At 39.7% G+C, this 26,640-nt stretch overlaps 1 protein-coding gene across 1 annotated transcript in view; it reads left to right on the top strand.

Moving 5' to 3' along the window:
• Nucleotides 1-26,640, top strand: part of cntn3a.2 (contactin 3a, tandem duplicate 2) — a 74,853-nt gene that overhangs the window by 9,167 nt on the left and 39,046 nt on the right. Inside the window, exons 2-4 of the mRNA XM_082145053.1 lie at nt 8,163-8,300; nt 12,484-12,613; nt 21,235-21,410. Of these exons, the coding sequence (XP_082001179.1) occupies nt 8,246-8,300; nt 12,484-12,613; nt 21,235-21,410 (361 nt within the window). The 5' untranslated portion in view covers nt 8,163-8,245. The remainder of the gene's footprint in view (nt 1-8,162; nt 8,301-12,483; nt 12,614-21,234; nt 21,411-26,640) is intronic.

Raw genomic sequence — 26,640 nt, 5'->3', positions numbered from 1 at the left:
AATCAATTTACAAGGAATTTATACCTGTATGATATTACACTGTACCCACATTGGACCAGCGGTTTGTAAAATAAACGGATGGATAGATGAATGACTTTATCGCACTGTATCTTTGTAACCATGCATCTATAATATATTCGTACTGCATAAACTACACCTACATATATTCAACTTGACTATGCTTCACACAATATATTAATAGATACAACGATTCAACTCCAGAAAACATTGTTAATCCATGTATGTACTGATTTGATTAGCAACACTCTAACAACACACTTGGTCTCTTAATTGCATGAGAATAGACATGAGGAAAAAAAGTATTTTCAACATGTCTACTTCAATGTTGAAACTATTTGCAGCCAATGTTTTCTTGCACAGACCACAACATTGATGGGAGAAAATACAGTTTTTTTCATATAACTATGTTCTTTTTTTTTTGAAAGGTGATCTGAATATTCATGGCTTTAATTGGGCAATTGTTTGGATGGTTGTGGCTTGCCATTGGTGGATCTCATATGAGTGACAGGTTGCCCAGCCCTCACGTCAGTAAACACATCATCAGAGAGGAGAAGATATGTCTCTGTAAGAGGAAGGGGAAGTTATTTTGATTAAAGATTACGAGGACATTAATTAAAAAATAAAACTAAGGATGTGCACAGATAAAGCTTTTATAATAAATACTGCAATATTCCCCCCAAAAATACTGTCAATTTTGATTTCATGGTGACTTTAAAGGTGTCCTGTTATGCCCCTTTTTACAAGATGTAATATAAGTCTCAGGTGTCCCCAGAATGTATCTGTGAAGTTACAGCTCAAAATTCCCCACAGATCATTTATTATACCATGCCCATTTTTGAGTGGAATGCAAAACATGCTGTTTTCGTGCATACATCTTTAAATGCAAATGAGCTGCTGTTCCCAACCCCGTTTGCCAAAAGAGGATGGAGCCTTTAAGGCTCATGCCTCAGATAAAAACGAACAAAACATCTGTGTTGCGATATCTGTTGTTAGTTTTGTTCATGCTTTCATGTCTTTTACTTTGAAATTTGTCTTGGTCTTGTTTCCTGGTTTGTTATGTGACTCCCTTGCCCCTCATACAGTACTTGCATCATGTCCTGATTGGGAAATTTTATTGTTCACAGGTTTTCCTTGTTATGTGATTAGTCCTTGTGTATTTAAGCCTTCATGTTTGCCCTGTTACTTTATTGGGTATTGAAGTAAGTTGCTGCAATGTTTCAATGTGCCAGGTCTTTGTTAACTGCCAAGTTAAGTTTTTATGTTCTTGGATTTTGGGTATTCTGTAACATAGCTGATGTTGAGCAGGTGAAGACAATGAACCAAAGTGCAGTTTATTAATAGTGAAAATCCAATACATGAAACAAACCATTAACAGGATCAAAACTTAACTTGGGGAGGAGCTAAGGGGAAGGAGCTAAGCTAGTCGTGAGCGGGGCATAAGTATATATGACGTCACTTTGTATCACAGTCCGGAGTTCCTGTGCAAAGACATAACTTTCTGCTTAACTATAGTTAGTCACGACTGTTTCCCGAAACCATACTGTCGCAAATTACAAACAACACAAATAGACAATTGAACATTAAAAACCACAATAGTCAATACACACTAAGAATTACATTTTCTTAATTTTTTTAAAAACTCTAACTGCAGTAGGAATAAAAGACCTTCGAAATCGCTCTGTAGAACACTGAGGCATTCCACTAAATTAGCTTTTAAGTCCACTAAAGATACAGTAATCTGTTTGAGATCAAACTATGTTGGAACTATGTTTTCGTGAAACACGACTCATTAAACTATGCTGATAACGACAGAACTTGCAACCATTGTTGGCTAGCGATGCTTTCAGGAAACGCACCCCTGAACTCAGTCCGATTGATGAATCTGAACGTAGTGTTTACATTAACGTTAAACATGATCGGGTTGATGTGCGTGTTTATATGCCACAAGCTTCAAATCGGATTCGATTTTTTAACGTGTGCACACTGCACGAATATACAGAGTTCCCTTTCGAAAGCTACAATCGATGCTGCGCTGCTCAGCGCATTGGGAACATATTTTATCGTGACCAGCTGTGAATATTGTGTATAAGGTAATATAGCCTCGGTCGGTGACGTCATCGGCGCGCCCCCGCGACACGAGGCTATAAGTAGATGAGCCACAGGTGCATCGTCAGGTCTTTTGTCTTCAGACCATACTGTGCATGTGTGAACGTCAAAACTCTCTCTCTCTACCTTTTATCTGCTACAGATCTTTGCTAGGAGTTAGTTTATTCAGGCAGTGTGCAGAAAATTTCTCATTTCTCAAGCCTTTTCTCTCTCGTACATCAAAGAGTTTAAAAAGTAAAAAAAAGAGGAGAAATGAGCCAACAAAACAATAAGTGTTGTGTGGCGTGTGCTCGTGGCGATCGCTCGTGCAGTGGCCAGATTAATCTGATCACAACAAAAAGAGTCCCATAAAACACAGTCTATAAATAAATAAAGATTGTAAATATGTATGTCTTGTGTCCTCGACATTGAGACATTCTACTATCGCGGGTGCGAGGGCACGCGATTATATGATATTGCCTCAGTTTGGAGAGACGCTCGCGGGCTATCTCTCCCCTGGGATCACATTATCAGATGCATTTTCAGCGGTCAGGCTGGTACTGCGTTGTACACCATGGCCGTGTTAAAGGCATACCAGGTTGATCTTATGAAAGATTTAAACACAGCCTATCACCCAGACCGTGTTTGCTTGTCTGATTGGGATGTGTTTATTGCTGAGGAACAGATATTGATATTTATAAATATATATATATATATATATATATTTTTTTTTTTTATATATATAATATAATTGTATATATATATGTATGTATTATATATAATATAATATTGTCTGGCTGTTCTTTGGCCACATTTAATTCTGAGGAATTAAAGCTGCCTCCGAACACATCTCTCGTTATAATAAAACGTTTGAGAAGTTCTCGAGGTGGTGACTTGTGTGACGGTTGGATTACAGCTAGACTGCCCTCCTTGAAGATCTCCATGACGTTAACTCGTTCATGGGAAAACCTTATTCTTCGTGCATCTTTGTGCCCTTGACGTATTAAGACTATCATGGGTGCAGGGGTGTGTGGTTATACGATGATGGGCCAGTCCGAAGAGACACTTGCTTCTCTTCTTTTTGTTCATCGTCATTTTAGGAGGGTTCAAAAGCAGAGTGTAACGAGTTGCGCTCTCCCTCGAGAAAAACTGGGGACCTGCTCGTTGCACTCAGCAGCTGCATAATAGACCTAAGACAAAATCCTGAGGGTTGTTTTGTCCCAGGTCTGTGGGGGTGTGCCCCTACGGGACGAGACATGTAAATCAAACAGCTCCTACCTGACACCCTCACAAAACCACTGTACTTCCTCGCCACCAGTGGTGATTCGGGGAGCAGCGGTTTCCAGCGAAACTTCTGCCAGGTTTTTCTGCTTGGGTATTAAGTACAGTACAAATAGGATCGAATCCAATTTATTACTCGTCCTCCGCGTTTCAACGGCGTGGTATTCACTTCCGTGAGACCGGAAGTGGCGCATGTACTGTCACAAGAGCTACAATCTCTGCTGAGCAAAGAGGCCATAGAACATGTTCCTCTTCCAGAGAGAGAGTCGGGCTATTACAGCAGATACTTCCTGGTCCCCAAGAAGGATGGGGGGTTGCGTCCAATCTTCGATCTTCGAGGCTTAAACCGTACAGTTAAAGCACTCAAGTTCAAGATGTTAACTGTAAAGACGATCGTGTCGTAAATTCAACATCACGTTTGATTTGTCATGATCGATCTGAAGGATGTATATTTTCATATAGAATATTGCCACAACACAGGAGGTTCCCAAGTTTGCTTTTGGGGGCAAAGCTTACCAATATTGGGTCCTTCCATTCGACCTAGCCATGTTATCTCTAGGGGGCTGAGGTCAACGCCAAGGGCGTACTCTCTCCCACCCTGAGGGTAACATGTTTGGGGTTAAATGGGACTCTGTCACCATCGGGCATAATTGTCTCCCGCTCGTGTCAGGACCAATTTTAACACCCTAAGCAACATCTAGCTAGGTCAGGACATTACATAGGTCTCATGGCAGCTGCGTCCACAATGATTCCTCTGGGCCTTTTGCGCATGAGACTATGTCAGTTGTGGCTCAAAACGGGGGATTTCAACTACAATCCCCAAGGGCAAATAAAGGCAAGAACACTCGCTGAGTGCTTCTTGTCCTTTCTAAAATCCATGTTTATGGTAAGGGTTACGCGCTGTGGCTTCGTTCCCTTTCTATGTGGTTCAGACCCCGGTTCCTTGCTTTGGGTCCCACTTTAGGTGCGTCTTGCTGTCGCAGAATGCTAACTGCAGACGCCTCCCTGATGGGCTGGGGAGCGGTCTTAAGTGGCCGTCCAGCTCAAGGGGAATGAGAGGCATCAACTGCTTCAAGCTGATGACTGTATTTCTGGCCCTGAAATACTCTCTCCCTCAGTTGAGAGACTGTCATGTCCTAGTGCGGCACAGCGGCAGTCTCTCACATAATCACCAGGGAGGTTTGTGCTCACGCAATCTCAACAGAATAGTGGGGCACATCTTTCTCTGGGCCCAGGAAAAGTTCCTGTCACTCAGGGCAGTGTACATCTCAGGGCACCTGAATATGGGAGCGGATTTACTGTCCAGACAGAAACTACTGAGAGGGGAATGGAAACTCCACCCAGAAGTAGTCAAACAGTTTTGGATACGAAGCGGAGGTGGACCTCTTCGCCTCTTATCAGAAAGCGCAATGTTCCCTCTACTTATCTCTGAATCACCTAGCCCCTGGGTCTGGATGTGATGGCGCACACATGGCCTAGAATGTGCATGTATGCGTTTTCCTCCAGTTTCTCTGCTCCCAGGAGTTCTAGCCAGAGTTTGGTTCTCCGAGATAATATCTCTCCTCAACGGCTCGCCTTGTACGATTCCGGAGAGGAGGGACCTTCTGCCTCAGACGGAGCAAACGATATTCCATCCCAGGCCCAACCTCTGGAACCTTCATGTTTGGCCCCTGATGGGTACCAACTGAGGGGCACTGGGCTTTTCGCCTGTTGTTGAGACCATTCTCAGTGCTAGTGCTTCCTCCACTAGAAAGAGTTATGTCAACAAATGGAGTGTCTTTGAAAGGTGGTGTGTCATAAATAATGCAGATCCGGTCAACTGCCAGATTGCTTCAGTTCTGGAATTCCTGCAGGAAATATTATCATCAGGCACATGCCCCGCCACTCTCAAGGTTTATGTGGCCGCTCTTTCGGCTTGCCATGCCTTGGTTGACGGGGTGCCACTCGGGAGACATCCTCTGTTCGTTCATTTCATTCATGGGGACAGACGACTGAGGCCTCTAATAAAACCAAGATCCTATCATGGGACTTAGCTTTAGTCCTAGAGGGTTTGGTTGAGACTCCTTTTGAACCTCTAGAATCAGCGTCTGACAAACTTCTGACTCTAAGATGGTTTTTCTTATGGCAATAACTTCTTTGAAAAGAATTGGGGATATGTAGGCTCTGTCGATTTCGCCACCCTGCTTAGACTTTGCCCCAGGAATGGTGAAAGTGATTTTGCATCCTCATCCTGATTACCTGCCTAAGGTGCCTTTTTCGACTATACATCCTGTCACGCTTGAGGCCTTCTGCTCTCCGCCGTTCACGACGCCGGAACAGGAGAGATCTCATAGACTATGTCCAGTCCGTGCTCTTCAGGCCTACGTCCACCGCACTAGCTAGTGGTGTAAGTCAGAGCGACTTTTCGTCTGTTATGGGGGCCGCAACCGATGGCTGCCGCCACTAAGCAGACCATGTCACATTGGGTCAGGGATGCTAGTGCTCTTGCCTATGAGGCGCGCGGCCAAGCTTCGCCAACGGGTTTAAGGGCTCACTCCACCAGAGGGGTCGCCTCCTCTGCTGCCTTGGCAAGAGGTGCCCCTTGCAGTTTGTTTGTGATGCGGCAGGTTGGTCCTCTCCGCACACATTCATAAGATTTTATAGTTTGGATGTTCATGCCACTCCGGGGCTCTCATGTCCTTGAGTCAACATCACAAGCTGATGTCTAGGCCTTCTTGCGTTCTTGTGAAACACACCTGCACAACCGTGGGGGTCCAGACATTTTCAAGCACGGCGGCGTGGGTATTCTCGTTCCCAATGCGCTGAGCAGCGCAGCATCGATTGTAGCTTTCGAAAGGGAACGTCTCCGGTTACTTAACTGTAACCTTGTTCCCTGAGAAAGCGGAACGAGATGCTGCGCTACTTTGCCGTGCTGAAGATGTCCCAGGACTGCTCTTCAGACAAAATATCCTGACGATACACCTGTGGCTCATCTACTTATAGCCTCGTGTCGCGGGGGCGCGCCGATGACGTCACCGACCAAGGCTATATTACCTCCGGGTCAATTTCATTGACGTGTTATACACAATATTCACAGCTGGTCACGATAAAATATGTTCCCAATGCGCTGAGAAGCGCAGCATCTCGTTCCGCTTTCTCAGGGAACAAGGTTACAGTTAAGTAACCGGAGATTTTACAAGTAACATCTGCTGTTTGCGCATAGTACTATTCTCCTACATTTGTTCTTTATTTGTTTTAAACAGCAGACTTAATATCCATTTTCTGGTCATAATTTGGAGACAATGAGCATATGAACCGTTGTGCCGTGCTGCTTATATTTATCTGTATAATCGTCTGTGGATGAGAATCCGAAACAAGGACAGGTGGGACGTTGTCCTGCTTCAATTCACAGACACAGTGAAAGGAGAATTTTAGAATGATGGGACACTCATTTAGATGACAGTTTATCCAACAGGAAGAACTGCTCGTACCGTGTGTCATACGTAATTACGCTATTTCAGCGTCATTGCACATGCGCAGTCCTTTCAGTTTCGGTTTTCAATCCGATCAAGTGTTTACATGCTCTCTCGATCGGATTAGAAAAGGAATAAACCACCCCTTTCAATCCGATCGAAATATCATTCGGATCGATTAAGGTGTTTACATGAAGGCTTTTTAGTCCGACGTACTGAACCGTCAATCCGATTACTAACGGATTATTAGGTTGTAAATGTAGCCACTGTTTCAGATTTATGGGGAAAATAACAAACAGAGTAAATGGGGTTTTATCGCAATAGGGTGGTTGTGTACACACACTGCTGACACAGAAATATGCTCAAAAACAAAGTGAATTTTGCATAATAGGTCCCCTTTAATATCACCGTCTTACTACATTAGGATTTATCTGGTAATAATAACCACGGGACAATGGAGGGAAGTCTTGTTTTGCTCTCCCGGTGGACGTTTCTATAAGCATGTGACGTCACGTTTTCACCAGAGCTGCTTTATAGCTGAATTGAACTAATTTCATAATTGATGTACATTACACAGTTACTGAACCGAAATGAATCGACACTGATCTGAATTCAAATGAATAATGACTGTATACTATTGTCTTGTTAGAGCTGCTTCAGCAGAATTGAAGTCTGTTTGCATCATTGAATCATTATTTTCCTGTTTGTCACTGTAAAGCTACTTTGAAACAGTATTGTATTAAGCGCTTTATAAATAAAGGTGACTTGACTTGAAACCTATGAATTGTAGTGTATTTTCAACGTGTTGTTGTATACTTTTTGTTGTATATCTGTTCAGCAAAGCGTTATACAGATTTATACAAGTGATTATTGCCATGTTTAATGATTATAATCTAAAGTAGATTATAAAAGTATTCTTTATTAATCCCTGTAAAAGTATTTTCAGCATGTCTGCTTCAATGGATTTTTGATAGTTTAGAGATTCCTTAAAATAATTTTTGTTGTTGTCAAAATCTACTTTAGATAATTAGATCATTTACATCAAATGTAATCTAGCCGATGAACATCTATTTGCATCATGGAAAGAGTGTTTGTTTTCTGGTTCTGAGAGCAAGAGATCTTAACACTTGTGATCTTTTAAGCCACATTAGCTGCATTAGTGCTGTCATTTTTGCCCCATAATGTGAATTGTAAGCACACAGCAGCCACTGCTCATTACCTCATGGCTTTCTTTTGCATAAATCTTTTTCCAGTTAATTGAGAAAAATAGACTGTACTATAATAAATGATTTCTAATTTCTCTCATAATCTGGTCCTCAACAGGTCAGGTGTTTTTCTCTTCGAGAGAGCAGCCGTTCATTCACGGCGCTCTGGATTCAAGTAACACTCGCCCCTGGCAGCTGAAGATGACGTTACTATGGAAACAGTTTTTGCTGCTATCAATCATGGAGTATCTCGCAGGTAAAATGAATTGGTAATTCCTTCCCTGTGTGGCTCTTGTGGCATATTCACAACTATGTCTCTATCAACTTTAACTTAATCATTTTATAGGAAGACTTCTGATGTTTTGATGCTCAGAGTTAATATAAATGAGAAGAAAGCTTTACGGTCACGGACCGTTGCATCAGATGTTATCCTCTAAGTTCACTGAAGCATTATGTATGTGGTCAACTTGTCTGGTAATTTATTGTTTCGGTGTGAACCCACAGCAGACAGGAACAAATGTGATGTTGCAGCATTTGTTGCTATCAGCCCATATCTTGATTATGAGCAGAAGACAGTAATAGACCCTGACGCAGAGAATCAGGCTTACGGGAGCAGGACGTGTTTTGGATGTGGTGGAAGAGCTTTCAATTAAGCTGTGCAGTCACTTTGAAAATGATTTGTGTTGCGCCATAGAAGGTTTTTGGAGGCTTCGATACAATGTGTCCCCCAAGGAAATTGAACTAGTATGTCACAGTTTATGGCTTCACTCCCTATAGATGTGGGAGGGGAAATTATTTCTCTGAATATGAATTCACTGGAAATATACAGATTTATAAATACCAATTCAACCCTGAAATTCAAATGAAGATATTATGGAAAAAATTGTACTGGTTGCCGAGTCTTTTTAGCTTCGAACAGAAAGAAAAAGCACTATAAAAGTGGTCTGTACAACATGTGTGCTGTGTTTCAAGTCTTCTGAAGCCATACGATAGCTTTGCGTGAGGAACAGATTGCAATTTGAGTCAGTCTTCACCGCCTGTGAGCTGTTAATGGCTGTGACGGGATCATTGAGTATGTGAGTTGAACTCTAGAACCAATTTGATTTTATGAATGAATTATTCAGACTGGTTTTGCAAACTGAATCAACCGATTCGGTGAAAAGGTCCAAATTAGATATATTTTGCTCATTGAAAATATTTTGCTCAATTTCACCGGTTGCAATGTTTCAACATTGGAAGTTCTTGCAATGTTGCGGAGATGTAGAAAATTATGTTAATATGCAAAATTGTTATCCAATCATGGCAGTGGGCTTTTACATCCAAATCTTGAATGCAGCATGCCCATCATAACGGAGCGTTTTAAAAACAGGATAGAAAATAGCCTATTACTTCTAAATGATCAAGTTTTTAAATGTAAAAATCATTATAAGTGGACCTCAGAAAACATTATAAAAGTCCCCCTGTAGTCAATAATTGTATCCCTTAAAACTCATCTTTGATCACCAAAATGAATGACACATTTATGTCTTCATGTCTTAAAATAGCTTGAATGTATCTCTACACCCTTGCTTCATTTAGTATTCGTGGTTTTATGAATATGCAAATGAGCCCCGTCTCCACTCACTCACACCAGCTCAGAGATCCACTGGTTGACGATCACACGTCAACGTGATTGGTTACAAGGTAGCTTGTGACGTCAGAAACACCAGCGATTTCAAACCGTGTTTTTGTGACTGTCTTTGGTTCACTGCAGATTTAAGGAGAAAATATTTAGCAATTGTGTTGACTTCTGAATTTGCACATGGTTTGTCTTAAAGCACATTAAAAACACCACATAGACATATAAACAACATTAAAAGCTTGATTTTCACCACAGTGGGACTTTAAAAAATGCAGTTCATGATCCCTTTGAAATCCCAAATTCTTAAAATGAATAAATCAGTGTGTACAAATTTAAACACACATCACATTCAGTTGCCTTTTGCTTTATTTCTACTAAATAAACACATGCATGTAAATCTTTAAGGTAAATAATATTTTATAGTAAACAATTTCTGCAGTATATAAATCTTAAACACTAAACATTATGCTCTATTCCACTGTATGTTATTTTGCAAGAAAATATTGTTTATTTAATTTGTTTCACATTCATTTATGTTTATGAAAATAAATCAATTTTAATCCTGTTCTTGATTTAACATTACATCCTTAATGAAACCCATCCCTAATCGATACATCATATTATCATATTCGGCCTGTTCCACACGCCAAACGGTTGTATAATTGTATTAAAGTGCACAAGTTGGACTGCTTTTGTGTCCTTTTTGGAGCTTGAAAGCTCTAGTTGACATGTATTGTGCATGGACCAGCAACCAACTCATTTTTCAAAATTTCTTCATTTGTCTTCCATTGTCAAATGACAAAAAACAATTTTTTAAAGCAATATAAAACTAAATGGAGACATTCAGTTTAGCTTACACTGTTCAGAAATGGATAAGAAACAGAAAGACACTGTATTGTTAAGAATAACTTCATTGTGCACAATGGAAATGTCATATTAGAGCGCCTTATTTCCCATTTTCTAAACAAATATCACACTTAAATGTGATTATTCCAGTGATTTTGCCGCTATGAAACCATCTTAAGTAGAAATTGAGTGATGTGAGCATAGCACTTGATTAGAACCCACACACCTGGTGTGATCTCTCCACATATGGTCTGTGTTTCTGCTCTCTATGTATGTGTGTTGCTGTGCAATTCTGTCATTTGCAGAATATTTACCCAAAAAAAATACTTTTCTTTTCTTTTTTTTACAGAATGTAATAAATCATCCACCCGCCACACACCCGAACCTATGATTTTCTCTGATTTAGATATCCGCACCTGATCGTCACATTACAATTAGTCTAATTCTCAGTGTTAAGCATGATGATACGGTAACATATTACACTGAAGTAGGCTGATCTTAAATGTAATTCTTCTTTGGCAAAATGACATTTCCTTAATAGCCTAAACACAGGCTTTACTCCCTTCAAACTTAAATTGGAATGTCACTGTTTCCGTCACTGCAACTTCCCGAACACATGCACAAGAAATTAAATATGTTCAGCCCAAGCAAAGGCTTTTGCTTCACAGCCGTTATACATCACACACCCAGCACTTGATTGGCACTGGTTAACCACTTCAGTAAAACGCTCCCACACTGAACTTTCCTTTCCTTCCTTCCGTTTGGTTTGTTTTTAATTCTCCTTTTTGAAATTTCTCTCAGATCTGTTGTGCCTCTAAATTGCTGCTTAAACAACTGGACCACAATCTGCAAATTAGTGCCTGATGAAAAATGAAGCTTTAAACGTTAATATTTCCATCATTATGTTGGAAAACACAGTTATCAGAATAATTTCTGTTACACCTCGTGGTGTTGATTACGAGGGCACATGAATAAAAGAAAACAATAGGAATTAAAAGGAATTGTCAATTTTCAATATTACGGAGACTTAGGGCGTTTTTCCACTGGGTTCGTTTGCTGCGGTCCGAACCCGAGTGCGCTAGTTCCCGGCGCCCCCCGCAGCTTTGGTCTGGTTTCACACTCAATTAGTTGTATCGAACCCAGGTGCGTTTGCAGTGATCTTACGTCATCGCAAACGCACACGAAAAACGCATGGAGAATACAACTCGACTGAGCATAGCTGTAATTTGTCGGTTTTTTTGGTGCTATTATGCACAACATAGTGAGAGACAACTACGTTTATGTTCATTACATTGTGTAATTCAGCACATATCCAGGGGACGCCGTGTTTCTGCTGCTCGCAGAAGATTTTTCACTGATGCGACAGTGATACGCATGCGCGGGATACTATACTTCCTGAACAAGCACGCACCCGAGTCCGTGTTGCTTGCACATTAACGCGAACCGCGCCACGGTTCGGGAGCAACCGAGCTCAGACCACCTCCTCCAGGTAGTCTCGGGTTCGGTACTCTAGTGCGCACCCGGGTCCGATGACAGCGTTCACATTAGCGATTTTTCATGCGAACCGTGCCCCGGTCCGCACTAAACTGCCAGTGTGAAAGCGCCCTTATTTTCCCCCATCAGTCATTGGTCAGACATATTACAGACATTCATCCTGCCAACAATCTCACACCACTGGTTGAGCCAGTGTCAATGTCTCTGGCTGCTTGACATACTCAAACAAACAGATCAATGTTTTGAGAGCATTACAGAGCCACAATGTTTACATATTTTGAAGGAATAAACCTACATATAATTGGTTTACATATAATTGTCTCTCCTTATTAAAGGAACCGGTATTGTACTGTTTATTTTTGGGTGAACTATTCCATCAAGATGAGATAGGAAAAGGTATATTAACATGAAAAAACTGAAACACTTCAGCTCAAACTGTGCATTAAGATAAAAATTGTATTCTGTTGTTTGCTCTCAGAGTGTCTGGATTATAAGTCTTTTAATGGCCCGAAATGGCGAATGGAGCCCAGTGATCTGACAGTGGGTTCATTGGAGGAAGAGGCGACGCTGACCTGTGACGCAAAAGGCATTCCTATCCCTCAGTACAGGTATGGGACTTTGCATTTTCTACTTCTGTTTTTCGCACTCTTTAACTCTGTTCCTTTGCTTTCTAATGCCTTCAGAAGGGCTTACAAATAGTGTTTGTTTGCTGGTACCAATGTTGCCATCTAAATAACATAAAACTACATGTTCAAATATAGTGTGAATGTGAAATATCCAATTTTATTAGTTGGTTTATGGTTTGTAATGGATAATATTTTTGTAGTTGACTTCTATAATCTTTTATAATCTCCATGTCCGCCATCTTGGGTAGATTTTTTAAACTGCTCTCTCTCATCGCATTATTAGCTTTTTGATGAAGAAATAACAAGGATGCTGCTTTAGACTTTGGCCAAATTAAAGTATCTGGAAGGGAAAAGAAATGCTGCCTACCATTTGGAATGGTCTTTGCATCCACAGTAGATCATGCCTATAACGCCTTAATGCTGCCTACGTTGGCAGCTCACTTAGTTTTGGAACATTTTTCTTCCTCTCAGTAATTTAAATGATTCTGCAACACCAATCATGCATGATGTTATGTTTATTCATGCAGCACTGTATGATATTATTAGAATTTAATGACGAAGATGTACAGAATTCAAAACGTTCACTCCCTCGCAACGGTGAGAGTTGCCCGTGACAACAAAATGATCTTTCGTTTGGGTTTGTCTCAACAGTCCATTTATTTTTGCTGTATGTTCAGATTAGATATATGCTGGGGAGCGGTGTGTCACTTTTTGACATCTGCATTATCTGATGGTAATGGTTGGTCAGGAGTGTTCCTGTAATTTAATGGATTATGGATTTCACATCTCGAGGCTGTACCTCATAGTGTCATCCTGGGGCTCCATCTCAACAGAAGAGCCATAAAACTGCAATATTTACACCGGCTTCATGCTGGCAGGACTCGGTGAATGCATTGACACATGAACATCAATTAAACATGTGGCACATGTTGCGTGCCGTGCATCATTCAATTTATACCAAGCTAGATCTCTTGAATGCAATGTGTACATCTTTTATTTAAAAGTGTATTTTGAATACTTGCTTGAAACATGCTTCCTGTTTGCAATCTGTTTCTGAAAATAGCTGATCAAAAAAAAAATTTTCTCTAATTTATAATGGCCTGACTGAGATTTTGAGGCTGCCAGGTCGCTGTGCTGTTGGTCGCTCGTAGGCATTCCTGTCTCTTCCTAATCCTAACCAGACAAGATGGGATAAGATTCCAACAACAAGCAATTTTTTTGCACACAACAGAGGCAACGCTGCTACAATATGCAACAAAATCAATCACAAAATCGTAGCCAATCAGAAGAGTGTGTGGGTGGAGCTTGCACTTGCATGCACAACTCGTCTATGTTCCTCGACAGTTTCTGCATCCCTCAGGGATACGGGGGTAGCACTCTGGGTTCGAGCTAAATTCCGAGCTCGTAGCCCTCTCCTCGGACAGCACGACAAATATGTATACTCTTTACTCTATCTGATTATTTGCAGGTGTGAACTCGTGAAATATTATACAAAACGCATTCAGTACCTGAGTTGCCAACCACAAAGTCGCATAAATAGAAAGCATTTCAAAAATAGGCCAACTCGGCTGATTAGGATTGAAAAGTCTGACATAATTATGAAGAAGTGTCTTTTTTATAATATTTTGCAGTATCATGTCCTGTCTAGTTAGGACATGGTGTCAATGTTGCTGGTCCTCTGCGTAACTTTTGAAAATCTCACAAATTAGATGTATCGTTGGTGCAGAAAGATGTAATTCTATTTTCTCCATGAATCAGTTCGCTTACTGCTAAAATACTTGCATAACAAGTGACTCAAATGAACAACTCTAGTGAGTCAAAAGCAAACACTGCTGCCTTTGTAGTCCGATTCTCATACCAATGAATATTTTGAAGTTATTTTAAGGCCAATTCATACTGAACCGACAGATGGCAACAGACACTTTGTCAAGTTTTGTCGGATTCTGTTGCCGTTGGTCATCACTTGTTTTTGCCGATTGAACATGTTGAGTCGGTGTTTGTCGGGTCGTTGATGTACTGTAATCTGATGATTGTCTGCATTGGTAGGTGTCTGTTGGTGCGGTGTGAATTGGCCTTTAGTGAATCAAATGCAGAAAGCGATTCCGATTCCCAAACTAAAGATCCTACTGATTCAGTTCAGTTTAGTGAATCAAACCCATGTAGGTTACAACTAACAGTGAGACTTAAATCAGTGAAGTTACAGACTGGTTGGTCATTTGACAATATGTACAGTAGGTAAAGAAACGCATTATGTATTTTGTCAGTTGTATTTTATATTAATTATTAATCAATGTTACCACATTTTTTGTTTGTTTTAGTATTGTGGTGGCCAATTATTGGATTGCACCTCTAAAAAAAACTTTGAAGAGTAATTTACGGTCTGTGTAAACACATTTTTGGAAGAATTTTTTATTATTTACTTTTTTATATATATTGCATATACAATTGTTTTACTTTTGAATAATTCAGTCACTCATGTCGCCGGAAAGCAACAACGTCAGGTCTTTTTGTCACTGCAGAGTGCTTTATTTGGCATTCAGTGGCTGTAAGAGTATCCAAAATCACCCGGAAAGATATCTTAAAGACACAAATCTTTGATCACCATCCAAATTGGCTGCTGTGCCCACCTCTGTTATAGTGCTCTTTGTAGGCCTATGCGTTCCTCACTTTCTTCTAATCATCTTTTTGCTCTTTCTCTCACTGAGCCGAGCATCACGCAGAGCGGTTGCCTTAACCTGCACACCTCTCTTGATGTGCAAATAGGGCTGTAGCGCTTCTGCTCTGGCTCCTTCCTGCTATTGAGCATAGAAGTTGTCAGCTCTCTAGAATAAATTGCCCTGCTACAACTATGAGGTTCATAAAAACTGAAGGTAGATGCACTTTTAAATTACTCTTCCACTATCTCACCGGCCAGTGCTTGAACAGTGCAGCACTTGCTCCCCTAACTGTCAAAATATCGTTTTTACCACCCAAGTTTCCTGACACCTTGGCAAAAAATATTGACAAAGCAACTCCAAAGAACAAAGATTTGACAAACTTTATCAAATCCCAGTGCTTACTGGCAGCATGAGATATCAACTGCAAAAGACTTGATTTAATCCGTGTAAATTCTTCAATGAACTGTGATTGAAGACAAAAAATATCTTTTTGAAGCGAGTCAGTCGGCGGAGTTTAAATGAAGCGGGTGCTAAAAAGATTTGTGCGAACGACAAAGTAATTGCTTGAAAGAACACATTAAACCCTGAGTTCAAAATATCCCGTCTTTCAAATTTATATTAGAAATCCCAAACTCCTGTCCTGCTGAGGCTTGCATGAGAAATGAGTTTCCGTAGTAGTATGCATCCTTCCTCAGTGAAAAGAAATACTGCTAAATGCCACAGTAAAGACCAAATAATTGATTCAGCTTCAAGCATTAAGAACAAAAATCTATTAGGTGAATGCTAGGGTTTAGTGATATAGCTTACTAAATATATTTATGTGCTTGGAAAATATTCAGTAGGCTATATATTTGGATTAGAGGAGCCATCATTTCAACCAAAAAGATTAGGTGTCATTTACAGGAACATTTTGCAATTTGTCCTTCCACTTATTGAAATAGCTTGCAGCAATAATGTTTCTAATAAAGAGGAAGCATTTTCAGTTGTTGAGCAGAATTTTTTATTAGTGTGTGTGATAATGATGGGCGATTGTTTGCTGGAATATTTTGCTGGGTGCTCCTTGTTGTTCACTGATGGTGGAAAGTTTCTTTATATAAATGTTTTTTGGCCGCAATATATTCAGTGAAACCGGAAAACTAAACGCAAAAAAAGTTCTGATTTATATTATGAAGAATGTCGTTAACCACAGTTGATGGACCCCATTGACTTCCATTGTATTTTTTTTTTTTTTCTACTATGGAAGTCAATGGGGTCCATCAACTGTTTGGTTACCGACATTCTTCAAAATATCTTCTTTTGTGTTCAGCAGAAGAAAGGAATTCATACAGGTTTGAAACAACTTGAAGGTGAGTAAATTATGACAGATTTAAATTAAGTGAACTATTCCTTTAAGTATATCTCACCTCTGTCAGGACCACTATCGTCAAATACGATTGACAATTAGCACACAGTTAGGATTGGCGGTATTGTTCTGTTCTGCAGGCTAGCCTAGCATGGATAAGAGCAGGGAGAGCAGCAATAACCCCCCTTAGGGTAACAGAACAGAACCAACATGAATGTATTGCAGATATCATTAATTTAAGATTTTTAAGTACAACATAATTCGAGAATTTATTCTGATTCAAGGGGAATCAGAAGGCCAAATCCTGAGTGACGAGAGGAGGAGCTGGGGATGGAGGAGGGTAATAGCTCCTGAGAAACGCGATAGCTGTTGATAATACTGAAGGAGCTTATGTATACAGTGATAGGTGTCGTATTCCTATGGTGGACGTGGATCAGCTGAGAGTCAGCTGATGCGAGCTTGACTAACGTGACTTGCCAGAACTAACGCTACGCTTGATTTAAAAGATTGAGTATAAGTATAGGCCAAATATACTTTTCTGTCAGTATAAACCAAGTATATTTAGGTGTAATATTAAGTATATTTATGAGAAGTACATATAAAGTAGACTGAAAGTATTCTTCATTTTTAGTTAAAAAGAAGTATACTAATAGCATATCTGAATAAACTCCTTTTTTGTAAGGGTACTATATAGGGATTTTCTTGAATTGTGACATTTACATTTATGCATTTGGCAGACGCTTCTATCCAAAGCGACTTACATTGCGTTATCCTATACATTTATACATAGGTAAGTGCAATCCCCTGGGATCGAACCCACAACCTTGCGTTGTTAACGCAATGCTCTTACCACTGAGCTACAGGAAAGCCATACATGTATATTCATACTGTGAATATTTTGGGTCATTGGGCAAGTTTTGTTGCATAACTGGCAACCCTGAACTGCATAATAATGTTGCAGCAAAAAAGATGTACTGTAACTACATAATTGTTTTACAAAAATGATCTAATATAGGATACATTATAAATACTTCCGTGAAGTATATCACTAATTTCTGAGTGAAACAAATTTTTGAATTTGAGTTTTGAAATGATTTACTAAAATGGATAATTTGACCTGTAACAACGTTTTTTTCGGTTACACTTTGTTTTAAGGTGTTATTGTTACAATGTAATTATACATTTTAGTATATAGTAATAATAATTAACAACATGTACTTACTACAGGGTTAGGGTAGGATTAGGATTTGGTTGAGGGTTAGTTGCATGTAATTATGCATAAGTTACTGTTATTACTATGGTAAGTATGTGTAACATATGTAACAAGGACACTGTAAAATAAAGTGTACCATTTTTTTTCTCTTGAAAGGTACAGTCACATTTACTTTTCTTCTGCGTTGCGAATTGAAGACAAAAGATTTCCCCTTGCAGATCTCGCATTTGGTTCAGTTGACCAACAGAAAGCTGCTCGGTTTGATTGTGACTTCTGTGTGAGCGGTGCTTCATGCATCGATAATAGATAATGGACTTTTGTTTGTCCGTGAAATTTCGCTATTGTGATCACACCTTAAGTTTAATTCACAAGCTTTGTCTCAATTCTCTCCTACTCAAAAGTCAAAAGGTTGCGTAATTTTATCATCAGCAAAATCATCATGAATATATGGGTAACATTCAATATATCACTCAGCTCTAGTGTATGCAGTTCATAAATATGTGTTCTTGTTTGGAAAATCCCAAAAGTATTGAGAGCCTTTGGCCTGCGAATGTGTGTGTGTGTGTCTGGAGGCAGAGATTGCTCCCCTGTAACATACCCTGGCCGTCACAGCCAGAGATTGGTCTCCAGGGCGGTCCACAGGTGTTGAAGGTCTCAGCATCACGAGGAGAGCAGAGAGATGAACAGATGAGCCTGGTGCTTTGGAGCCCATACCAGCAGTCATATCAATGATGCCACCCCCACCTCATACAAAATAGATATGAACAGCAGGGTCGAGTCAAGTTCAACCTTAGCCACACCGGAGACACTGCACTTTCCAGAAAAGCCCTGAGGCAAACGTAACCCCACTTCACACTTCCCTTAACTTGATCTCCGTTTTCTTCTGCTATCACAGACTGCGCGGATGTGTCACCCATTTGCCACTGTGTGTCAAGTGCCCTTGATCGGGGCTCACTTGCCTCACTACTATTTTTACGGCTCTTATTTGCATCTCTCGCGAAAGGTTTCGCATTAGAAGCCGCTGATCAGGGAAGCTATTTCCTTCTGAGATGTCAGGAGCATTTTGTTCTTGGCCCTTACCCTGATCCTTGCTATGTTCCTGACATATACAGCTGCTCTTAGAGATAAACATGGTGAAAAGAAAAGATAATAAATATACATGATTGAAAACGTTAAGAAGCTGTGACTGGAACCAATGCATCAAGTCAAGTACTATTCCGTCATATATGCTCAGTTATGGATGTGTGGTTAACCTGTTGTGCCATCCTCTAAAGCCGCACTTGACAGCAAATGTGTATTCATAAGAATACATTTGTGAATTTTGCAGTGTGGGTGGTGGAAACCAGCTCATGTCCTTCCTTGTCAGTAATTTTCCCTCTAAACTGCACCTGTTTTTTCTGTTGCTCTCATGAAAAAATAAATAAATCCGTGCGGAAGGCCATCTGAAATATTAGTTGTTGTTTTTCATTATGGAACTGAATATATATATATATATATACCCATACATTCTCTAGAATCTTAATACTGTGTTTTATTTTAATTTTTTATAGTTGTTCATGAGTCCCTTGTTTGTCCTGAGCAGTTAAACTGAGCACTGCTCTTCAAAGAAAAATCCTCCAGGTCCTGCACATTCTTTGGTTTTCCAACATCTTCTGCATATTTAAACCCTTTTCAGCTGTGGCTGTATGATTTTGAGATTCATATTTTCAGACTGAGGACATTTGACAACTATTACAAAAGCTGCAAATAATCACTGATGCTGAAGAAGGCAACGCAATGAATTAAGAGCCAGGGGGGTGTAAACTTTTGAACAGGATGATGATGTGTACGGTTTCCTTATTTTGTTTAAAGATAAAAAAAAATTTTTATTTAGCACTGCCCTCCAGAAGCTACTTACATGTTTCTCAGAAGACAAAAAATAATAATTATGCTGATCACCCAATTCAAAAAGTTTACACCTCCCAGCTCCTAATTCATCATGTTGCCTTCTTGAGCATCAGTGAATGCTTCATCTGAAAATATATATTTTTAATTCTTATCTTTAGGCCCTGTGTCCACCAAAGCGTTTTCTCACGCGGCTGGCATATTTTTTTCCAGTTGTTTTCAAAGGGAACGCCACATTTTTTAGAACACCAGGAGCGTAACGAGGCGCTGAGTGTCTATTTCACGCTGAAGCTCTGAGCGCTCGCCGTTTTTTACCGGTCACCGAGAGTTGAAGAATGTTGAACTTTGGGTAAAATGCAGCGCTCATCACTGTGACTTTTTACCCATCCGTCCAATCACAGTGGAGGAGGGGCGGGACAAATACCACACCGACCAACCGTCACATTCTGCTTGTACAACGTCAACAGATGACAACAACAAGCATAATAACGGAACAAAATCATTTAAAACAAGAGCCAGAGCAAATACTTTACATTGTATCGACATTTTATAGAAACAACACAGAAACAAACTTTGTGAAATGAGATATTAGTAATACTCATAATAAGCAAAGCGTCTCAACTGAAAACCAAAACGCTTTTCAGCTGGCTTTGGTGGACACACGGCCTTAGTCTTTATTTAATAAATGGTGAATAACTGGAAAGGTTATAGGCCCTTCAAATATTTTTGTTGAAAATGGGGGGCCCTGGAGTCAAAAACATTGAGAACCACTCATATATAAGACTGTTTTAGTATTTACACCTCCGTTAGCGCTTGCTAGTGAATTAACGCATAACATTTGGCCCTTTTTCTCTCAGCATCTGTTCCTGGGGTGTGCAGACACATGGGAGTTCAACCCAGCTGACGCCCTGTCAGAGTAAATGACAAGCGAGGCCTCAGGATCCTCAAATGATCTTGCGCCCTTTGAAAATCTGTGCGTATTAGTGGGCTGGCCTCTGAATTGCATGCTAGTGGTTAGAGCCTCAGGTGGGCTTGGGTCTTAATGATAGGCGTAGATGAGGTGTGAGGAAGTGGAATTGATGATACTCTCCGGCGCTAATCATCACACAATGAAAAGGACAGAGAAAGGAGCTGCGGTAAAATCTTTTAGCATAAGAAGTCAACACGAATTTCCATTTGCAAATCATTTTACCTCCATAATATTTCCTAGAGAAACAGGACATTCAATAAGAAAAATGTAGATGGGTTTTTCTATACCACAATGCAGCCGGATTTTCATAGGCAGTTCAGGTTTTGAAATATTTCTTTTCTTATTGAAATGAATCAGGGATGAAGTGTAATACCAATCTGATTCAGCTTTGTAATGATACATTGATATTCCACGTGACATTTGTACATCCAAAACAAAATCCATTTCAAAGGTTATCACGAAACATCACTCAAAATCAGCAGTTATCATAACACTTGAGCTGTGTGCACTATTATCTGTCTGTTTGTGTGTCTGTAGGTGGTCTCTGAACGGCACATTGATTAATCTCAGTACTGATTCCCGTCGGCGGCTATCTGGGGGGAATTTGGTCATTAGAAGTCTGGACCGGGCCCAGGATGGAGGAATATACCAGTGCACTGCCTTCAACCCACAGGGAGCAATTCTTAGCAGAAGATCTAGCCTCCAGTTTGCATGTGAGTCATCGACTGTGCGTTAGCATGCTATATTATCACTTCAGCCACTCAATGCAGGGTGACAGGTGTTAGAGTGGATGCTGCCAATACTGGACTAGCTTAAAGGTCCCATGACATGAAATTTTCAATTTCTGAGGTTTTTTAACATTAATATGAGTTCCCCTAGCCTGTATATGGTCCCCAAGTTTCTAGAAATTTCAATCGGTATAAATCGAGCTTTTCCTATCTTTCTCTGCCTTTGAGAAAATGGAGGCTCAATCAGGCTGATCTTGAATCCCCTCTTTATGACGTTACAAGGAGGAAATGTTACCTCCCCTTTCTCTGCTTTGCCCGCCCAGAGGATATTTCTCGCCCATGAGAAAACGAGCTAGGAAACAGGAACGCGCACGCGCGATTTTAGTTTGTCCACGAGAGACATAATGGCTTTTGAGCGAGCAAAGCATAATAATTGCTCAATAATTGGATGTACAAATGAACACTGAAGGGTCAATACAAAGCTGGGCTTGCTGAACGTCTGAAACTAAAGTCTGGATCAATCTCTTTGGCTCAGCTACACACCTCGGACAAGTAAGTCAACTAATGATATATAAGTGTGTTGCTTTACTGTTTATGGTTACCTAGCTTGTTACACGTAGAATGTGGCTGTCACATGAGCTATGCAGTTTATGTGTGTGAATACACACACTGTAACGCGAGTGTTGTACACGTCTTTGTTATTTGGATAACCGTTTTCCTGTTGGTAATATGGCGCGCGCGATATCCGCATTTCAAGATCGCAGAGCTTGATGTAATTGTAATAAGATAAATGACAGACGTTACAGATCTCTCATGAAAAGGCAACAGTAGGTTCGCGTTAGCTACATGATGATAACTGTAAACCATCCGAATAAAGTACCGTATCCAAACATAATATTTTAAACTTACCATTCGGAAACGTCCTGCTGGAGCTGCTGAGTTGCAGCTTCTCCATCTGGATCAGATTCTGGGTCAAACTGAAATGCTTGAACGACTGCGTGTCTTCGTGCCATTGCAATATATCCAACATAAACAAACATGCGTGGTATCGTTGCGCAAGATGGTCAAGGCCACGCCCACCCTCCACCTCTCTCCTCCTCATTATCATTTAAAGCTACAGACACCGAAACGGCCTGTCTGAAGGAAGCTCATTCTGGGACTGGTTTGTAGTGGCTATAATTCTGCACCGAGGCTGAATTTTTGGAAAGAGATTTCAGATACAGTACTAGGGACCACTAAGGTCTATATTAAAGCCTACAAAAAGTAGCATGTCATGGGACCTTTAAAGAATGAGTGAAATGAGTTAACAACACCCTAATGCAGCAAATGCAATCATGAATATAGCTTCTACAGGAAAATGAATGATTATGAAGATAAAAGGTTGTATTGTTATATGGATTATATCTATGGCTCTAGTGCACATAAAGTTTTGTATGTTTGTATAGACACTGAAAAATACGTTATTAACGTGCATATAAACAACTTTAGAATTGTTAATACATTTTTTAGATTCATAATATATGGAATTTGTGTTGGTTGATTTTTATTGCATTTAATAAATGACAATAATTAAATATGTTCAACTCCATTACATTTAACTAATTTGACTCAAAATAAATAAGTATATACAATATTATACTGAAACTCAAATTGTCATGTACATTTTAGTATAGTAGAAATTGTGTGTACATTTATCTGCCTTGTATTCATTTCTAAAGTGCATACACAAAAGCTTTTACATTTGAGTTATTTTACATATGTCCAAAAGTAGATAAATGTATGTTTAAACATTATGCACACATTCTTTTGAGATCAGACTAATTATATAGATTGCTAGAAATGTATATATATTTAAAATTTGTGTATAACACATTTTTCTTTATTATTTTAAAGATGTCGCTGTGTGCAAACAGTGTGTGATTTCGGTGGCACTGACGTTACTGAGTGAAATTGCATAAATAATGAGGTTTTCTGTCATTGGTAGTACAGACAGGTAGCATACAATTATTCAATACATAGTTTAGTCATGAAACTCTAACCAAGCACTGATTGGTTCCTCTAACGTCGTGGCATTAGCCATTGAGACATACCTGCTATTCTACACAACCACATATATTCGTACCCTATCCTGCAATCGCCCTGCTGCGCAATTATGAAAACTTCTGTTTACCCCTCCTCCTCCCCAGTGCCACCTGTAGAGATCTGCTATGGGAGGGGAGTTTGATATATTCTTGCAGTTGCATGTCCTTTATGCATGTTATTCTGACTAAGCTGAACAAATTCTTGTATTTGCTAAGCTGCAGCATAGCAGATCTCATCTGCCAAAATTCGGGCATATGTACATTCCATGCCCCATGCCAATAAATGCTGGTTAAATAATTCACTCCGAGAGTTGTCATGGTTGAACTAATAGTAATAAAAATAAACAAATTTTGTTATTAATTAATCAGGTCTGTGCTGTCTGTATGGACAACCTCTGCCAGTCATATAATTTTACAGCCGTGAATAATTCATTTTAATGGATAAAATGCATCTGAAAAATAGCTCACAGTGTGAGCAGTATACGGGAAAAATGCACAATCCAAGCTGCCCAAAACTTAAGGATGTGTCATGTTAAGTGTTGCATTAATCACTTTAAACAAACACTTTAAGCATATAGTCTAACGTGGCTTGTCCTGTAAAGTGCTTTGACAGATGCGTGTGCTGTTTAATGCATTTTCAGACCAGCGAATACAGCAGGGTTTTTTTTTTTTGTCCAAACCTGTAAGTATGAAAACGGTGTAATTTTACAGTATTATTTTACAGTAGAAAACCTTCATTTTACAGTATTATAGCCTGAATGACTTCAATTGGTTACCAAAAGGTTATGAAAAAATGTTTTATTTTAGCAGGCTCTAGAAGAATTTCAGAGGCTCATAACAGCAGTAGTTAAGACGGGATGTCAGTATTCACTGACTTCTATTGAAAACAGCAGTTTTGGCTATTTCAGCAGTTCAGCTGATTAGAGTCCAGTTGAGATGGATTATGGTGACTCTTTTCATGGGGCCTTCCACATTCATTTGTTTTTTAATTGCCCCTACACTCTCATTTTTCCTTGCTTTGTTGACTTTGATGATGAAACGCTTATGGACAAATATGTGACAAATGACTCTACGATGACTCTATGAATACGCTTTCTTCATTTCTTCATCTCTTAGGACGTGCGTGACCTCTATGGTTTCGGACACTATTTGTATATAAAGTGGGGTCAAGAAAATCTCAATCAACTCTTTTAATATCCCCAGACACCTGGTGCTCAACACAATCCATTGGTCTCCATGCTGGCCTGGAATTCAGATGTTTGATCCTTCACTTTGGAGCTTGCATTTTATTAGTTGTATATATTGATAATAACCCACTGGCAACGCATAAGGAGATACCTATGGATGGGCCAAGCACAGATTATGAACAATATGAACCATCACACCGGGTCAACAACAGGGAGATCAGTTCAGAACACCTGCTGACCAAAGCTCAGGCAGTCGAGGTTGAGATGAGAGAGGGCATTAAAAGAAAAAGAAAGACTTCCGGCAGGTCAGAAAGCAGAGAATGGAAAAGGAAGAGATCAAACCACCTGATTCTGATTCTTCAAGTGATTTCCTCAGATTAATGTTTTCTCACCCAGCATCACTGGAGAAACATTCAGAGATGATGACCTGAGGTGAGGTCAGATCTGGAAGATACAGAACACCTGCTTACCTTTTTCTTCCATTACTTGGAGAAAAATTCAGAGATGATGACCGGCAAATTGAAGAAAACTCTGGTTGGTCTGTTATGCTGTGGAGGGCATTTTGCTGGCTTCACTTGCTCTGGGTTCACTTGTCCCCTTAAGGCACCGATATACTGTACTCACGGGCAAAGTTCTTTTTCGTTCTTCACTTAGGGGTAAAACGAAATTTGAAATATGTGACCAGCGATATACTGTTATCGAACAGCCGATGCCACCCACACCGCTGAAAGCAGCATTTAGATGAATATGTAAAGATCTGCTGTGTGCTCTCCTCACAATAACAAAATAAACACACAACAAACATGAGAAAACAGAAAGCATCTGATCGCAACGTGGACATGTTTGCACGAGATCTGCAATTCGGCACTCTAGTAAAATCACGTCACGTTAATTTTTATAGCACTTTATACAATAGATTGCTTAAAATCAAGCAGCTTTACCATATTAAACATGAAAAACAGTGTCAGTATCTCGTTTTATCAGAAGTACAACTTCATTTTCTACATTTTCATGATGAACCATTTCTATCCTGATGCGAGTGGACTCTTTTCAGGATGGTCCCCATCCATAGGGCATGAGAGGTTACTGAATATTTTGAGGAGTATAAGAATGGTGCGAATCAAATGCTATGACCATCGCAGTCACCGTATCTCAACCCAATTGAACACCTTGGACCAGCGTGCTAGACTGCGCTCTCCACCACCAATGTCAAAACACCAAATGAGGGAATATCTTTTGGAAGATTGGTGTTATATCCCTCCAGTAGAGTTCCAGGGGCTTTTAGAATCAATGCTAAGGTTCATGGAAGCTGTTCTGGCAGAACATGGTGTCACCTGATGTTGGTTTTTCCTTTCATCTCATTTCACCTTCTGCATTCTTTTGACAGTTGTGTCCTGATATGTAAATGTTGAAGTATTTCTACTTTGCATTAAGGCACATCCAGACAGTGATTCACCATTAAACTTCACAGTTTGCATGCACGTCAAACAGATGGATCACAATAGAGAGGAAACGCAATTAATTTTGAGTGGGAAAATATTAATTATTGATGATGAGCAGGTTCAATGTTGCTGAAATATTTGTTGTCGGATGGTCAATTTAAAATATGTTAATTAACATGTATGTTACAAGTCTAAAATTTTTTAGACTTGTAAAACGTTTTTTTTTTTTTATTTACTTAATCATAATCAGCATACATGTATGTTTTACGATGTAAGAATGTATAGCCTACATACATTCACAATTAATTTTTTTTTTTTATTACATATAGTATTTAAAATTTAGGTTTTTGTCTGAATAATGATCAGAATAATCGACTATTAAAATGACCTTGTTGTAGCCCTAGTCCCACGACAAACTGTTGCTATGTTGGGCTGGTCTGGATGCCCAAACAAACTACAGAGCTAAGAATTAAGATATGAATGGTTGTCTTATGGTTGTCTCTAC

Source organism: Leuciscus leuciscus, assembly GCF_965113295.1.
Source record: "Leuciscus leuciscus genome assembly, chromosome: 18".
NCBI classification, from domain to species: domain Eukaryota; kingdom Metazoa; phylum Chordata; class Actinopteri; order Cypriniformes; family Leuciscidae; genus Leuciscus; species Leuciscus leuciscus.
Note: the sequence above shows the minus strand (reverse complement) of the source record. Positions and strands in the feature narration are given on the sequence as shown.